At 50.1% G+C, this 18,432-nt stretch overlaps 1 protein-coding gene across 3 annotated transcripts in view; it reads left to right on the forward strand.

Moving 5' to 3' along the window:
* Window positions 1–6,818: 6,818 nt before the first annotated feature.
* The window catches only part of Rab11fip5 (RAB11 family interacting protein 5), a 39,835-nt gene continuing 28,221 nt past the window's right edge, over window positions 6,819–18,432 (forward strand). For all 3 annotated transcript variants that reach the window (XM_021164093.3, XM_085840474.1, XM_085840475.1), the window contains exon 1: window positions 6,819–7,383. In XM_021164093.3, the coding sequence (XP_021019752.2) occupies window positions 6,953–7,383 (431 nt within the window). In that variant the 5' untranslated portion in view covers window positions 6,819–6,952. The remainder of the gene's footprint in view (window positions 7,384–18,432) is intronic.

Here is an 18,432-nt window from a genome sequence, read left to right on the forward strand (position 1 = left end):
TCACACTCTGCCTTGTCTTCATTCCAGGACCAACAGTTTTGTATAATCTTACCCACTGTCCGAGTCCCCACCAGAGCGCCTTGCCTGGAGGGGGTTCTGCTTGGTTTCGGACTTGCAGACAAAGGACTGAGGTGCACATTTTACTTATCAAAACAGACCTGGCCTCCAGGCTCTCCCAGCATCCCTCAGTCCCTACCAGGCATACCCTGTCCCTAACTTTGAACTCTCCAGCCCAGAGGCTAGGCTGCCCTTCCTCCAGAGGCTCCTTCCTATAAAATTCAGACAGTTTGGTCAAGCTCTCTCTTCCCCTCCCCCTCCCTCTCCTCATGGCGACTCCCCTGGCCTCAATCCTTGGGGCCAGTGAACTCGCCGGAGAACAGCTTCAATAAATCTCCCTTTAATATATGCTAATCTGGCTCATTTCACCAGCGGAGCAATCAGATTCCGCTCTTCCAGCTGAGGGCCCCCTTACCACAAGGGGGCGATGTTGAGTCCTTTGTTGCTTTCTGGCCCTCTTCCCATTCCCTTTGAGTAACTGCTTCTACCAGGACACACCCACTTCCTTGCCCAGAGCACAGCTGCAGAGACTCCCAGGTCTGAATAATATTTTGGGGAAGTTTTTTTTTTTTCCTAATTGTGAAATAATTTTAAATCATCAGGCGGTGGTGGAACATACCTTTAATCCCAGCATTCTGGAGGCAGAGGCCGGCGGATCTCTGAGTTCGAGGCCAGCCTGGTCAATAGAGTGTTATGGTTTGATGCCTCCAGAATAGCTGAAGTCACTGCGTTTTATGTTTGTCAGCTATTTCATATTGTTGCTGTAACATGCCTGCCAGTCACTGACACAGAGAAATGGCTTGGCTCAAGGACATGCTGACCACATCCCCTGCTCTGTTCTGTATGGTTTGAATGGTCTATATGAGGTTTGCTAATCTTAAGAGATTCCACTGGGGCTGGAGAGATGACTCAGCAGTTAAGAGCACTGAGTGCTCTTCCAGAGGTCCTGAGTTCAAGTCCCAGCAACCACATGGCGGCTCACAACCATCTATAGTGGGATCAGATGCCCTCTTCTGGTGTGTCTGATGACAGTAACAGTGTACTCACATAAAATAAATAAATAAATAAACCTTAAAAAGAAAGAAAGAAAGAAATTTCCACAAAGCTTTACGTAGAACCCATCAAATCAAAGGTCAATATGAACTGTTACGTCTAAAATATATTGGGTCAGAGCTGACCACTAGGCAGCCCTTCCTGTACCTGTGTATGAACTCTTTGTAGTTTTTGTGTGTTTTTTTTTTTCTTTGTAAGCCGACAGAAAAAGATATCCACCGTCATAAGTTCAAGGATGGCCAGGGCTACACAAGAAACTCTATCTCAAAAAAAAAAAAAAAAAAAAAAAAGAAAGAAAGAAAGAAAGAAAAGAAAAGAAAAAGAAAAAAAAGAAAAAGAAAATCCTAGCCAGACGGTGGTGGCACACGCCTTTAATCCCAGCACTCCGGAGGCAGAGGCAGGTGGATTTCTGAGTTCGAGGCCAGCCTGGTCTACAGAGTGAGTTCCAGGACAGCCAGGACTATACAGAGAAACCCTGTCTCGAAAAACCAAAAAAAAAAAAAAAAAGAAAAGAAAATCCTAAATCCTGTTGAGTATTGTGGCATACACCTGTGCCCCAGAGGCAGGAAGATTAACTTCCAGGCCAGCCTGGGCAACAGAGTAAAACTGTTTGGAAAAACAAAACAAAACAACAACCAATCAACCAATCAACAAACCAAGAAAAAAGCAATCACCCTGTGTAAACCGTAGCAGTGCAGAGCTAGGAACACTTGGATGACGTAGTTTGTCCTTATTTCCAAGCATTTACTGATAACTTGATAACATATAGACTTTTTTTTTTTTAATAGTCCATTTCTATTGAGATATGCTTCTGGCTCCACTGCCCCCGCTCAAGGCACCGAGAGCTCTTCCTGGTTGGTACCTTTGTTTTTCTGGCATCCATCAGACCTTTGCTCCCGAGGACATCCTTATTTTCCACTATTGCGAAATAATTCAGGCTCATCCTGTTTTCACCCCCCCTAGGATGGGTGATTTCTCTGTGCCCGCCCTGGGTGTGCTTCGTGGTCTCAACTCCTAATCTAGTGGAAGAGGTACCATGCCTCTTTCTGTATCTAGAGGGCCGCCTCTAGCCAGGCCACAGACAGCAAGTTGGCAGTCTTTTCTCCTAGGGCCTCGGGCCTCACCAGGTGAGCACAGCCAGGTTTCACTGCTCCTGTAGGGCTGCCATGGGCCAGCAGGAAGCCTCAACTTGCCAACTGCTCGGGTCAGGGCAGAAGGAAGGAGGGCAGGGAGTATGAGTAGTACACCTGGGTTCCCTTTGCCCTTTCCTGGAGTCTTCCTGTTGGGGGTGGGGGGGCGGTGGTGGTGGGGGAGGTAGGGGGAGGAAGAAGGGCAGCTCGCTTAGAGAGCCAGCCAACAGGAGACAGACTCTTAATGGAGCGTGGCAAACTCATGGTAGTTGAAGGTTAATAAAGAAGCTTTCATTTAAAACAGAATCTACGGTTAAAATGGGAACTTTTTTTTTTTTTTTTTTTTTGGTTTTTCGAGACAGGGCTTCTCTGTATAGCCCTGGCTGTCCTGGAACTCACTTTGTAGACCAGGCTGGCCTCGAACTCAGAAATCCACCTGCCTCTGCCTCCGGAGTGCTGGGATTAAAGGCGTGCGCCTCCACGCCCGGCTAAATGGGAACTTCAAGGAGAGAGATAGAGATTGAGAGAGAGAGAGAGAGGGAGAGATCCTGGGTTCAGTTTGGGGAGTGCAGTGGAGACTGTGGGCAAGTCTGCTACCCCTTTCAATCCTCAGCTCCTCTCCAGCACCATGTCCACCTGCGCGCTCCCTACCGAGACGATAAAGGATAACCCTCTGCAACTATAGCAAGCCCAGGTTAAATGCATTCTTTTGTCAGAGTTGCCTTGGTCGTGGTATTTCTTCTGCAATAGGACATGGTGTAAAACGCCTGGGACACGGGCTCTCACTCAAATGATTAAAACCTACAGAAAGTTTGTAGCGTCTAGATGGCTGACCAGCCAGTGTGAGGGCAGAGTGCCACAGGCAATAAAATGGCTGAGACTCTTATTTCAGTTTGCAGTCTTCCAGTTGGTGACTTCAGAGAAATGGCCTAGGCTCTCTGCTTGGGTTTTCCTCATCAGTGACCAGAGGGCAGCAGAAGCACCTACCTCAGTCACGTGGTTGTCTGGGGTGGGGGTGGGCAAAGGAGCTAACACAGATCGTAAACAGTAGAGTCCAAACCCCTCAGGTTTAACCTTTACTCTCTAGGGCCCTCAAATTATATGCAGATATAGTGTAAAGATTAGAAAGGCAAATTGCTAGTAGTGTTGATTTCTGGCTGGTGCTTTTTCTATTTTCTTTTCTGTATTTTTCAAATAACAATTTTTTTTTTTTTTTTGGAGACAAGGTCTCATGTACCTTAGGTTGGACTTACATTCAGTGTGTAGCCAAGGATAACCTCTTGTAATCCTCCGTCTCCTATCTCTGAAGTGCCAGGAATAAAGGCGTGTTCTCCCACACCTAGCTTATGTGGTGTTAGAGATGGAATCTAGAGCCTTAGTTGTGACACAAAGCTCTACCTCATTGCCAACAAGTGGAGATGACCCTGAGTTTGAATCCCACACCCCACATAAAGCCGGGTGTGGTACAAAGCACATATTTGTACTCCCAGTGTTCTTACTTCCAGATGAAAGGTGGAGAAAGAATTCTGGGAAGCTCGAGGGCCAGCATTCTTGGTATAGTCAGTCTAGGAGAAAACAACAAAGAGACTCTATCTAAAATGTGATGGAGATCGCACACCCTGCTGTGGGAGACTGACCAGATGGGCTGTGGTGGAGCGTGCTCAAGGGTCTCCTTAGTCTGGTATGCAGACTTCTCCCTTTTGAGTTCCCAGTGGAGGATGTGGCCTGGTAAGTAGAGATTTGGGCACTACATAAGAAAGAAAGGCTAGCCCCATGAACCTCCCAATAAAGGAAGGCCAGTAGTAGAACTAATAAGACCGAGGATGGAGAGTGGGTGTGAGCCAGACAAAGTCTGTATCTACCTTAGCAGGAAGGCACTAGATAATGGCCAGCACCAAATTTAGATATAGCCACAGAAGCAATTTATACATCTAGGTGGAGTCAACCCCAAGGTTTGGAAACACCAATAGCTTTAGGAGGTGTGTGGCTCAGTTATCGAGCCAGAGTGAGACCCTGGGGCTTCTCTCTGGAATACAACTGGAGTTGCTGGCAAGAAACAAAAATAAGAATGTCGTGCTGGGCTTAGTGGTGCACACCTTTAATCCCAGCACTTGGGAGGCAGAGGCAGGCGGATCTCTGAGTTCGAGGCCAGCCTGGTCTACAGAGTGAGTTCCAGGACAGCCGGGCTACACAGAGAAACCCTGTCTTGAAAAACCAAACCAAACCAAACCAAACCAAAACAAAACAAAAAAAAAAAAGAATGTCTACACTGAAGATAGGCGTGGTGGTGCTGATCTAGAGTCCCAGAACTCTGAAGGGAAAGGTAGGAGAGCTCAGGAATTCAAAGCCAGTTTATGGTGATTTCAAGGCCAGCCTGTGCTACATAGACCCTGTCTCAAAATTAAGTTACTAAAGGGCCTGGAAGAGTGGAGAATACCTTTAATATCAGCACTTGGGAGGCAGAGGCAGGACGATGCTTCTTGTGAGTTTGAGGCCAGCCAGTGTGACATGGTTAGACCCTGTCTCAAATAGAAAATTTAAAGTAAGGATAATCAGGTAGGAAAGCTCCGTAGGTAGCACAGGTTGCTGCCACAGAGCCTAATGACCTCAGGTGATCCAGTGAGAACTGAGGCCCAAGGATTGTTCTCTGACACCCTCTGCCCTCCACAGAGACAGAAAGATAGACAGAATGAAGTAAAAGATATACCCCAGGATCTAGGAAAGGAGGACTTTTGAAATCTCTTTCTTCTCCCCTTCCGATGTTTTGAAAGTTTTATTATTATATTTGGTGGGAGAGAGTGTGCTGCGGTGTACTTGTGGAGGTCTGAGAACAACTTGCTGGACTTAGCTCTCTCCTGTCAGGTGAGTCCTGAGGAGGATCGAACTCAAGTCCTCAGGTTTAGTGGCCATGAAGACACCTTGTTGCCTACTGTTTTGTTTTTGTCCTGCGTATATATGCATACATTATTGAAAAATATTCTAAGCCAGGCAGTGGTGATGCATGGCTTTAATCCCAACCCTTGGGAGGCAGAGGCAGGTGGATCTCTGTGAGTTCAAGGCCAGTCTGGTCTACAAAGAGAGTTTCACAACATCCAAGGTTACACAGAGAGGCTCTGTCTTGAAAAATGAAAAAAGAAAAAAAAATCTAATATAAGGGTAGGCTCTGAAAGTTAACAGAAAAAAGTAAAGGCTCACCACATAGCCCAGGCTGGCCTTGAATTTGTCTTCAGAATCCTGGGATTATAGGCTGCACTACAATGGCTTCTTTGTTATGCATCTTAGGTAAATTTATCTAACCTATAATTCTGCCTTCTGGGAAACCAAATTCACATACAGGGTGGCTCTGAAGAATGAGTGAGGTCATGCACAGAAAGCTCATGAGTCAGTTGTTGGCCGACTCTTGCTGAAATTCAGCATCCATAATTATTAACCATTATCTTTATATGAACCAAGTGTGCTGCCAGTTCTCAGAACACAACGCACAGTAGGCAAGTATGAATGGATTTAGAGGTGGAAGGTTAGTCCTGTGGTAGAATGCTTGTCTACTACCAACAAGGCCCTGTTTGCCTTGTTTGTATATAATGTTTTGGCTGGCCTGGAACTCACTATGTAGACCAGGCTGGCCTCAAACTCAAAAAAGATCTTTCCCCCTCTGCCTCCCAAGTGGAAGTGCTGGGATTAAAGGTGAGCACTACTACACCTGGCCACACAAAAGTTTTAAAACCAGTGAGCACACCTTTAATCCCGGCACTCAGTGGAGGCAGGAATTTAACAATTCGAGCCGTAATCTACATAGCAGGTTCCAGGAGAGCCAGAAGAGACTTCGTTTCCCCCCCCCAAAAAAAGGGAGGGGGGCTTTAAGGGGGGGGATCAAAGCAGAAAAAGAACAGAAAAAGATTGTTTTAAGTCCCACTCCAGTGATTTCTCAGCGGAGGCTCTAGGTCATCATATATATGTAGAGAGTTGAAAATGGGAGCGCATGTGCGATTTAGGGAGTCTCTAGAGTAGGCATCTATCTACCCTCAAATCCACGCCGAGCGGAATGGATCTTCGAAGCAGCGAGGACTTTCAGGAGTACAGGAGCTTGCAGGAAACCCTGACACTGTCCAGGTAGAGAGCGGTGGATAGTAATGCAGAGGTTTGGCTCTCTAGTTTGGACTCGCTGCCTAAACGGGGCGGGGCCATGGTGGTAACCACGCCCACCTCTCTGCAGAGGCTGCAAGCTGCCTTCGCCCGTAGCCCCCTCCATTTCTTCCTGTGCAGTTCTGCACTGTGCACAAGCGAATCCGGTCGTAATTAAGGCGTGGCCAGATCTCAATCCTCTCCCCCACACATGCAGAGGCCGCGCCCTTCTGCACCGGTCACCTTTTAGAAGAGCAGCGGGAGCTTGAGGTTCCCCCAGAGGGGCTGGGCCAGTGAGGAAGCCCCGCCCACATCTTTGCAGAGGCCGCGCCCCTCTCTGGGTTTCTTTAGCTCTTAGGCAGCTATACGCTGGTGGAACTGGGGGGCGGGGCCTGGCCTGGGCCTGGGCGGGGCGTGACGTCGCGGGGCGGCCGGCCGCCCGGGAGGCGGGGCGGCGGGGAGGCGGCGGCCCGCTCGGCCCAGGCCAGCCCGCAGCTGCGGCGGTCGGTGCGCTGCAGGCGGCGCGGGGGAGCCGGCTCCTGACAGCATCCCGCGGCTGCCACGTCTGTCACTCTGTCCCAGGGTCCGCCATGGCCCTGGTGCGGGACCCTGAGCCGGCGGCCGGATCCTCCCGCTGGCTGCCCACGCACGTCCAGGTGACCGTGCTGCGGGCCAGCGGGTTGAGGGGCAAGAGCTCGGGCGCCGGCAGCACCAGCGACGCGTACACGGTGATCCAGGTGGGCCGAGAGAAGTACAGCACCTCGGTAGTGGAGAAGACGCAAGGCTGCCCGGAATGGTGCGAAGAGTGTTCGTTCGAGCTGCCGCCTGGAGCCCTGGACGGCCTGCTGCGGGCACAGGAGGCAGATGCGGGCCCTGCGCCCTGGGCCTCCGGCCCCAACGCCGCCTGCGAGCTCGTGCTCACCACCATGCATCGCTCACTCATCGGCGTGGACAAGTTTCTGGGCCGGGCAACCGTAGCTCTGGACGAGGTCTTCCGCGCAGGCCGCGCCCAGCACACGCAGTGAGTCTGGGGCGCTGGGAGCGGGGACAAAACGGTTGAAGGCCTAACCGGGCGGGGCTGGTTGGGACGTCTGGACCCGGTCCTCCCACTCAAGGACACAAACCCGTATTCTGGTTGTTACTTCTCATTCAGCCCTCCGCCCTACCCCATTTCCCCCAGACTGTCTCCCCAGCAGCCTGGTGGGCCTGGAAGGCCTGATGGAGTTGCTGTAGTGACCAAGCGTTGGCAGTACATGGCCAAGGAAAGTTCGGAATGGGATTCTGAGGCTGTGGGAATTCAAGAAGGGAAATGTAAAGACTTCAGGGTCTGCCTTCTTTTCCTCAAAGAGGTGTAGCCTGTAGGTAGTGGAGAGGAAGTCTCATCTTGTAGAAGCAGAAGGTGAGGTGTTATCTTCCAAGGCAAGATTGAAGGGAGACATCCCAGCCTTCCCAGGGGTTACACAGGACACTTGGCCTTTGAACGTTCAGGGATACCCCTCACTGTATAGACATACTCTGTGACTCTGTCTTAGGGTACCAGGACTGAGAGCATTGGCCCACCTCGGAGTAATGAAGGGTATGTTTGAATCAGCTTGGGTCAGTGGGACAGTGGCTATAATGCCCTCCAATTCTCCAGATTATTTTCTCTAGAAAGAATAGGAAAGGTTCTTATTGGTTTTTTTGTTTTTTTGTTTGTTTGTTTCGAGACAGGGTCTTTCTATGTAGCTCTGTCTGTCCTGGAACATGCTATGTAGACCTGGCTGCCTTTGAACTCAGAGATTCTACTGTCTCTGCCTCCCCAGTGCTGGGTTCAAAGGCCAGAGACACCAAAACCTGGGAAGGGTAGGAGGTTAAACATTTATTTTGTCAGAGTGTGTCCTTTGTAGGGTTAAGATCAAGACCTAAGATTTGTCTTTGCTGTGGTGGCACACACCTTTAACGCCATCATTTGAGAGACAGAGCTGTGTGTATTTCTGTATTCCAGGCCAGCTACACAGAGAAACCCTGCCTTGAAAACCAAACCAAATAAACAAATAAAAGACCTAAGACTTGGATCACCTTTTCCTGTTTGGGCCAGGGACTATGTAGAAGTCAGTCCCCAGGGCTGGCCACCTGCTGTGGCTTGCTTGGGCCAGTTAATTTCTAAGCCTCCTCGGTGGGGTCCCAGAGAATGGGTGCAGAGTGGTGTCCCTCCGTAGGAGAACTGCTAGGTAAGGTTTGCTGGTTTTGAGTAAGTCAAGGAAGGCTTGCTGGAGAGGGATGAGCCTTCGGCCTGGTGCAGACGAAGAGGAAAGCAGGCTTTGAATAAAAAAGGATCTGACCTTGAGCAATTTTTTTCTTTTTTTTCCAAAACATGACTAGGGAAGGGCTTTCCTGGCTGGCCTGCTGTGGCTGGGGTGGGATAGACCTGGGCACATTCCAGGCAGGGCTGTGACCTGACTTCATCCTCCCTCCCCTGGCTTCTCTCCTTCCCTCATGACTTGCTGTTTAGTTGCTGGGTGTGGAGTCATGAGGTATAACTTGGTCCTTGTTTTCTTCTTTTTCCTCCCTCTTTTGTGTCCTCACCCTCCTTCCTGGTCCAGGCCAGGCTGTGGGGTGGAATGCTCTCTTCTGCTCACTTAGCTCTTTCCTTCCCCCATTGCCACAGCCCCATCACCCTTCAGCCACTCTGGTACATTATACATGGGATAAGCATTAGGGCCGGGTGGACTGAAAGGGTCAGGTGGGGGGAGACCAGCTTGCAGGGAGAAGCTTCTTGGACTTCTGTTGTTGTTGTTGCTCGTGTCCTTGCTTCCCTCTTGGCCTTGGCCTTGAATCTTTCTTAGTGGAGCTGGCCCAGCCTGCAAGTCCAGGTGGGCCTGTTTTCAGCCAAGAACAGTGCTCCCGGGAGAGTCTGACGTGCTATCCCTTGATCTGAACGGGAGCCTTAATTTACTTTGAGAAGTCATCTTTTCCACCAGCTTCAACTTCACACCCACCTGGCTGCCTTTCTGCTGATTCCCTGCCTGCCCGGGATTATTTATAGAGTTGGAGAGGGCAGGAAGTGGGGCACTTAGGGTGGGCAGAGGGAAAGTCCACACAGTTGGCCCGCTCTGATCTCTAGTCACTGGACCGCACGGCATGCCCACTGACAGAGAACCAAGGCCGCCATTTCCGTTCCACAGCCCTCAGGCTCTAATGGCCCCTCCTAGAGGTGTTTCCTGGATCACCCTGGCCTGAGCCACTGAGGCAGAGAAGATGGAGGGTGATATCCTCAGTTTTGGAATCTGGTGGGAAAGTACTGTATTCACATTCACTCTCGGAGGCAGGGACAGTGGGAGCAGGTGGAGCCCCTGTCACCCAGAGGATCTGACTTAGGAAGGGCAAGCTGCGGAGTTGCTTGGCACAGATCCTTTTCCCTCTCGTGTGCAGCTTTATGGCAAGGCAGGTAAACTCTTGAGTGTCTCTGTTTACTAGTCTTTAAAATGGGGATAACATATACCTTCCCAGGGTTGATGTAGGAGATAAAATGAGAATACAGAGGGAGATCTAGCGCAGTTCCCAGGCTCTGTGTGTGTGTAGGGGGATGTTGGGGGGGGGGGCTAGTGAAGAGCTGTGATGGTTGAAGGACATGGTAGCAGCATGTGGCAGCCCACCTCTGGAAGAGGTCCTCTACCTGAGAAGAACCTGCTGAAGAACTTTAAGTCTGGAGAAGCCTCACATCTGTGGTTGGTGACAGGAGGAGTCTCAGGTGCCCAGCTACCTTCTGCAGCCCTTGGGAGGCCCAAGAACTTGAGCTGCACCTGGGAGGCATCCCTGATCTGAAAGCCAGGCTCAGGTCACCTGATGGCTCTGCAGCTCTCCCTGGCTTGCTTGGCACTGCCCATGCCCTGGAGGAAGCCATGCTGGCACAATGCTGGTTCCTTAACGATTTCATCCCATCTCTGCAAGGGTCACAATGATAGAGGTGGGCTGTATAGATTAGTAAGATGCCGTCTGTGAAGCCGTGGCGTAATACAGATGGCTGCTTTTACAAGGCTAGGTGTGAGTTGCTGTGGGACCTCGCTTCTGTGCTGAGACTTCAGCTGCCCCAGAGACCCCTGAAAGTCACTTCTCTGTGAGGTACTCTTCAGGGTGAGAGGTTTTACTGGAGGCTTTCGAAATATCCAAAGAGGAAATAAATCCACACTCTGCACTCCCCACCCAATCCGTACCAGGGATGGACCTCCGTGGCAAGCACATGTTAGGCACGCACACACTATTGCTGCACTACATTTCCAGCCCTCAGAGAGGAAGCTCTCAACACAAACAACATGGTGCACATGACACTTGGCTAGAGCAACTTCCCTCTGGAACACAGCTGCCTCTAGGACACTAGTGTTGGTGTGTGGCAGTTGGTGTGTAGCTTAGTACCACCACTGCCCCCCGACACCCCCATCCTGGAACTCCCAGTGGGTGCCAGGTTTGTCACCCTGGCTCCTAGGACCTAGATGGGGTCATGGCAGTTAGAGGTCTTCGTTACCTGAGGGGTCAGATTGGGACACTTGGCCTCTTCTGGACTTACTGCCGTGGACATGGCCTGTGCCACAGGGGATGACCCTGAATAATTTGGGAGATGGAAGAAAAAGCAAGAATTTTGGAGTAAGAGGCTAGGGAGTCTGTCCCAACACTTTTTGGGCGGAGAGACCCGCATTTGGCCCCGAGAGCTGGTTGGTCTGCACTTGAGCAGGGGAGGACATAGCTCCATCTTGTGTGGGGCCCCACAGTTTCCTTCTCCCCAACCTGGTCACACAGCCTTGAAGCCTATGGTACAGAAATAGATTGGGCTGGTCCTCTGGAAAAGCCACAGCTGTGGGTTTGTCAGCTGGGACCAGTTGTCCTTTCTCATCATAGTCTAAAACTGTGATCATGGTCAGGCTGCTGACTGTGCCCCTCCAGTGGACTCATCAGGTCCTGCCCTGCATGTTTATCTCTCTCTTTTTTTTTTTTTTTTTTTTTTTTTTGGTTTTTAGAGAAGGCCCAGGGAAGCCTCTGGGTGTGGAGGTCTGAGGGCAGAGGGTCTTCTTAACTGACTGGTCATGGTCACTTTAATTCCTGATTCTCGTGCCTCTCCACCCTAAGCGCTGGGATGACTGGCATGAGCCGTTGCCCTTCCTGTTGGGAGGGTCTCTTGGCTTCTTTTCATTCCACAGCCCTACAACCTTCTTTCCGCTGGCTTCTAGGTGTGACCTTGTTTTAAAAAAGCAGTGGATGCCCACTCAGGCCTCTGGTCTAGGTACCTGCTTGAACCCCAGATCTGGAGAATGGAGCTTGCCGGTGCTGGGGAGGGGTGTGGCCACACTCAGAAGATATCGTCCTTAGGATGAACAGGCCTCAGGTCTTGATTATGGCCTGGTGGCCTACTCCTATTTGGGGTTGCTTGATCATCAGCAAGGGGTGGAGGCGGAGGGAGGAAGTGTGACTCCTTCTCCTTGGCACAGTGGCTTCCCTTTTCCTTTGAATTTGCCCCTGCCTCTGGCCCTGAGCTCTGGGCCAGAACCAGGCAGTTACCAGAGGTCTATGACCAACCCCACTGCCCCCTCCTCACTGAGCAGGTGAGACAAGATAACCACCAGCAGAGCCACAGTCCTGGTTGACCTTGAGGCCTGAGTTTCCTTTACATTTTTTTCCTTCATTGCATATTTGAGGCCGACCTGGAACTTGCTATGCAGTCCAAGCTGCAGCTGGCTGCCCCTTGTTATTGCAGTCACCCTGGCTCTGTGCCACTTTCCTTGCCGCTAAACTGCTGGTCTGGCCCTCTCCAGATGTTTCCCCTGCCCTTCCCACCCTGTTCGGGACAGATGACAGGAGCTGCTGCGCTCTGTGGAAATCACCCCCACGCTTTATTTCTCCCTACAGTGTGTCATGGCTGGGTCCCAGAAGTGCGGTACTGAAACGTTGTTCATTTTTGAGTTGGCTTCCCTACGGAGAGGGGTCTTACTATGTGATGATGAGGCCCTGCATGGGGTTAGGCCCAGTGTCTTTTCAGTCAGCAGTGAACACAGTTATCAGAGAGATTCTGTGGGGAGAGGCTCTAGTAGGTCACGGAGCCTGCAGCCTGCCTAACCCTTGGTTCACTCCCTATCCAGTGGGTCTTTGCTCTGGGAGTTTCAGCCTCAAAGCTCGAGGAAGGCTGGAATGTGTGGCTACTGGCTGGGGATAGGGAGAGGAGAGCTCAGAAGCTAATCAGTGGGTAGGGAGGGCATGGCTTCTGTTAAGTCCTGGCAGCCTGAAGAGTTATGGGTGAGCAAGAGCTGGTATTTGGGTCCTGTGTGCATCATGGGGTTTCTGTCAGTTGGCAGCATAGCTCATGGGTAGCAGACGGGGATCTGTGGGCTCTCTGCAGGCCTGGAGGGATAGTTTCTTCTAGAGGTGTCCCTGGAGCACACTGCAAAGTCCAAGATCAGTCTGAATGGGAGCCCTTCCAGAGGCAGGGATGTGGGCGTCTCTTTAAAATGTGTGAAAGCACCCCTGTTTTTGAGCTCAGAAGGAACCCTGGTTATATTCAGAGCAGATGGGCCCCTGGGTTTGCTATAGTCAAGGCTATCCTCCTTGAGGAGGTAACATACCCTAGAGACCTGTTGGGTAGTCATCAGAGAGCCTGTCTGCCCCAGGGCCCCAGGACGGGCAGATTCTTTCTGCCTACGTCCTTTCTAGGCCTTCCCTCTCAGCAGAGCAAGCCTATGAGCTGTCATTGCTGTTACCTTGCCTCATGGCTGAGTAGTTCTTGGCACAGAGAGGTGAGCTGACTTTGACACAACACATGACAGAATTAGGACTTGGACCTGACCACACCACCATAGGGACATTGGCTTATCCCCCTCCCCTACTTGGTGCTCGGGAGTGAGGGGTGGGGGTTGGGGTGGGGGCTGGTCTTGCTGAGGTTTCTTCTCTCTCTTCCATCCAGATCTCCAGATCTTGGGGTTGGCCTTGGGGAACTGCTGTCCCTGAGTTTATGCATTAAGCAGTTTATGGGTGTCTATGGTTTGGCCCCTGGTGTATCACAAGGGTAGGGTGAGGCCTGGGACACTCTTTAGGCTTGGATGGGCCCATCCAAGTCTCCCCAGCTTCTCTGTGTGCTCCATGCTTGTTGGACTTGACAGAAGGCTGCTAGCCCTCCTGTTCTTCCTCTGCAGAGATGCAGCCACTTGCTCTTTGCTATCCCCCTTTTTTTTTCAATATCTGGGAAGCCTTTGCTGAGGTCCCACCGTAACCATTGTGCCTAGGCAAGTACTGGGGAGGATATGAGAGGGAAAATGGGTTACCCCTTCCTTCATGAGAGGGACAGCACTGTGTTTGAGAGAAGACTTATCAAGTGACTGTTATCCCACTGAGTCAGCAGACAGACACTCCCAGAGGGAGACAGGAGAGTGTGTTCAGGGCTGGAGGTACCAGGGCTGGGCCTCTTGGGGGATGCAGAAGAGACCTGGTGAGACCTAGTGATTAGGGAAGGGATCACTTCAGAAGTGTGGGGAGAGGCAGTAAGGGGAATTGAGCCGAGTTTGGGTACATCTTGCCCCCGCCCCCACCTTGGGCCATCACACTCCCCTTCTCAGAGGCAGCCAGTCTTTCCAGCTCTGAGGTAAGATTCCAAACTTATTTCCTGCATTGCAAGCAAGTGAACTGCATATTTTCTTCTCCCTCCCTGTTTGTTTGCCCAAGTGCAACATTCTCAAATGCAGCTCTGAACCTATGACCCACCTGCTTCACTTTCCCACACAGGGGAAAATTATTAATGGTCTCTATCTATCCTAGGGTTCAAACAGAAGCTCCGGGGAAGGATACTTACCGCTTGGCTCTAACCTGCTCTGACCCAAGGTTCCCGGGGAAAGAAGGTCTGGCGTGCCTTGGAGCCTATGGGTTAACGAGAGGGCCTTCCTTCTTCCCTTGTCACTAAAGTTCCCCATGTAAGGTCATCTTGCCGGCTCCTTCCTCCCTCCTGGACAGAGTCATTGCTGCTTGGTCCTGGCCACCTCACTCCTTGAGGCAAGTGACAGCCTGTAAAAGGCCTTCCATAGACAATAAACCCAAAGCTTTTATACCAAGGAGCTGGCCTACTTCTCAGCATGCTTTTCCAGAATTATCTTATTTCACACTCCTCTGAGGACAGCAGTGTGACCCCTATTTCCACAGACATGGAAGACGAGGGTCTCAGGAAATAGAGTGACCTGTCCAAGGTCTCAGGACTTGTTAGTGGTGGATAGGTTCCCAGCCTTGAGCCCAGTGGACTGTCCCCTCCTGTGCTCCTGGTCCTGTACTCTGAATACCTGCCCTGCTGCTTGGTGGTTAGACTTGTCTCCTGGCAGTTTTATAGCGTGGGGCCCCCAGCCCCTTCTGAGGCCAGCTGACAGGCAGACCTTTGGAGCTTAAGGCAGTGGGACGAGTATTAGAGGAGATATTTATGTGAAGGAAGTAGGGGTGGGGGCTGAGTCTGGCTGGGGTGTGAGGTGACAGCCATAGAAGTAACTAGTGAATGCCAGTCTGGGCCCTCTCCAAGGGTTGTGGCTGCCAGACCTGGCATGATGCCAGAGGAGGAGATAAGATAAGTCTTTGGACCTGATAAAAGGTTCTATTATGTCCTGGGATTATGTCTGGCTTGTAGTTTAAGTATAGAGACCAAGTCAAAGAGTAGGTTTTAGGTTGTAGGTGTCAGCAGACACAGGGTTGGCCCAAGAATCCCCGCCCCCCTCCTGTCCACTGGTATGTGAGACAGACTGCTTCCATGGGAATTTTGAGAGGAGAGGAGACAGAAGATGGAGGGAAGGCAGGAGAGATGGGTATGTGTGTGTGTCTCCTGGTTGTCCCCACACGCCCAACTGTGTGTTTTAGCTGGTACTTTACCGTTTTAAAAATCTATCTTACCACTCTGTTTTACAGAGGCAAATAGTTTTTAAAAATCTACCCAAGGAGTACTGGTAGCATGATATACTCAGTAGTAGGGCTCTTGTCTACCATGTGTGAAGTCCTGGGCTCAATTTCCCTACTGTATAAAAATAAAACCAAATCAAACCTGAAATGTACTCCAGGGGCTGGAGATGCCGCTCAGTTAGCAGAGTGCTTGCCTAGCACACCAGGATATGGTGGCACGTGCCTGTATTCCGAGAGAGAGAGAGAGAGAGAGAGAGAGAGAGAGAGAGAGAGAGAGAGAGAGAGAGAGAGAGAGAGAGAGAGAGAGAAGCAAGAGCTAGGGTTCAAAGTCATTCAAAGTCATAAGCCAGTTGGGCTATATGAAACCCTGACTCAAAATAATAAAAACAAAACTGATTCCGTAGGTCAGAGGCAGGACAACAATCAGACCACTGTCTTTGAGCCACTGAGGGTCTCTCCCTTAAAGCTCCCCTGGGCCAGTTTATTTCTCTGCGTAAGTAAATCTAAGTGCTGCTAGTGCCATGTCTTTATCTAGTTAGTGGATGGTAGAGGTAGAAGGGGGTTGGTTGGTTTTACTTGTTTTGTTTTGTTTCGAGACATGGTTTCCCAGTGTTACCTAGGCTTTCCTGGACATCTTGAGCCCAGGCGATTCTCCTGCCTCAGCCTCCAGAACCACAGGAATGTCACACTCAGCTGGGTGTTGTGTCCCTTGGGTCCATTTTCACTCTTCAGTCAGTCACACTGACAGGATACCTGAGGAAATAAGGAAGAATTGATTTTGGTTTAAACTTTCAGAGATTTCTGCCTGAGGTTGTTGGGTTAGTTGGTCCTGAGGTGAGACAGGTATTCTGGTGTCTTGGAGCCCATGGTAGGAAGTGGCTGCTTTACATCATGGTTGCCTGAAAAGGTTGAGACCCCTACCTGTGACCTGCTTCTTTCCAACTTGGCCTGACCCCCTGCCATTTGTGCCATCGAGTTGTGACTGTATCAGTGGCTCAGCCCCTAGATGAAGACAGAGCTCTGATCCAGCCATCCACAGTGAGAAACAAGCCTGCAGCACAGTAGCTTTTTAGGCAACACTTCCTCTCTAAACTCATACAGGCAGCGTGTTGGGCTGTGGAGTCTAAAAGGTGAATGAGTATTGGTTTCTTCTGTCAATCACTGAGAGAATCAGAACTGAGAGACCCCATCACAGTGCTGCCATCAGGACACCAGAAAGACCCTCTGAGGAAGCCCCTGAAACTCCTGCCTTCCCCATTGCTCCTGGATCAGGATTTCCTGTTTGAGACAAGGCCTTGCTCATGCTGGCCTTGGATTTACTGTGTTGTCAACAATGACTTTAAAGTCTCAATCCTCTAGCCTCCATTCTGTAAATACTAGGATAACTGGTACGTGCTACAGTGCTCAGCTTCCCAGGTTGTTTTATTTATCATTGTGTGGTGATGTCCCCTATGAGCAGGTACATGTGTGCTCAGTGTGTGTGTAGGTCAGAGAACGGCTTCCTGCAGTCAGGTCTGTTCTGGGGGTTCCAGGGATTGAACTCGGGTCACTGGACAGGTTTACAAGTGGTTTTACCTGTTGAGTCATCTCACTGGCCCTGGGACTTTTGTTGTTATTGTTTTCTTTTTCAAGATGGGTTTCTCCGGATAGCCTTGGCTGTCCTGGGGACTTTGCTCTGTAAACCTTGAATTCACAGAGATTAATCTCCCTCTTTGTCCCACGCACTGGGGTTAAAAGTGTGGCCCATCGTGGATTTTCTCTTCTTTCTTTTTTTACTTATTTATGTGGGTGTATATAGGTGTGTAAATATCATGGCACATATCAAGGTCAGGGAACAGCTTTCTGGATTGAGTTCTTTCATCCCACCATGTAAGTTCCTTGGATCAAACTCAGGTCATCAGGCTTGGTAGCAAGTACTTGGGCCCCCTGAGCCATCTCTTTGGCCCAGGATTATGTTTTTAAACTTCTGTGTTTAGCCTATTAACTACTGCTACTTGAGAAAAAGTTTGTTTATTAATTTATGATCAGAATTGCTGTTAAAGTATAAGGAGTTTGGGAGTCAGCTGTGCTGGGACCTGCCCGGGTTGTGCTGGCTCCATGCCGGCCTCCCCGATTCCTCTCTGTTTCCCTTCCATCAGCTCCTCTCTCTCGATATCTCAGTGTCCTTCAGTTCTGCCCTAGAGCCATACCCTATAATGCATTTCAGGGTTCATGGTAAAGCCATGGTCTCCAGACAGGCATGGTGGCTCACACCTGTAATCCAGCACTTTAAGAGGCTAAAGGAGGAGGATTGCTGAGAGGTCTCGGCCAGCCTGTGCTACAGAGCAAGTCTCAGTTCCAAAAACCAAATCACGGGGCTAGAGCTCAGTGATTAAGAGTGCATGTTTCTCTTCCAGAGGACCAGAGTTTAGTCTCAAGCACTCATGTCCAGTGACTCACAGCCATCTATAATTCCAGCACCAGAGGATCTAATGCCCTCTCCTGGCCTCCAAGGGCACTTGCATTCACGTGCACAAACTCACACACAGATGCATGCTCCTACATATAAACAATAAAGTAAGTCTTTAAGAAAAGAAATGAGGGGCTGGTGAGATGGCTCAGTGGGTAAGAGCACCCGACTGCTCTTCCAAAGGTCCAGAGTTCAAATCCCAGCAACCACATGGTGGCTCACAACCATCCGTAACGAGATCTGGTGCCCTCTTCTGGAGTGTCTGAAGACAGCTACAGTGTACTTACATATAATAAATAAATAAATCTTTAAAAAAAAAAAAAAAGAAAAGAAATGAAATCTGAGTTTGAGGCCAGCCTGTCTACAGAGTAAGTTCCAGGACAGGACAGCCAAGGCTACATAGAAAAACCCTGTCTTGAAAAACAACAACAACAAAACAAACAAGCAAACAAACAAACAAAGAAAAGAAAAGAGAAGAAAGTTCTAGTTCTTTTGTATGGTCTAGATAGTCTCCTGTCTGCCCCAGTCTGCTCTATTCTGCTATTTGCAGCCCTCCGAGTGCCTGTACTTTCTTCTTTTTGTATCTGGAATGTCTTCTACCCTCCCCTTTCTGTTCACACACTTGTAAGTAGCCAGTCCTATGGTCCCTCCAAAGTCCCCTGGTTATTCCTTTTCAGTGTGCATGTCATTTGTGCTTTCCTGTGATGACTGCCATCTTGCTTTATTTATGTTTTC

The sequence above is a fragment of the Mus caroli genome, unplaced genomic scaffold, assembly GCF_978045245.1.
Source record: "Mus caroli unplaced genomic scaffold, Mus_caroli_1 scaffold_7, whole genome shotgun sequence".
NCBI classification, from domain to species: Eukaryota; Metazoa; Chordata; class Mammalia; order Rodentia; family Muridae; genus Mus; species Mus caroli.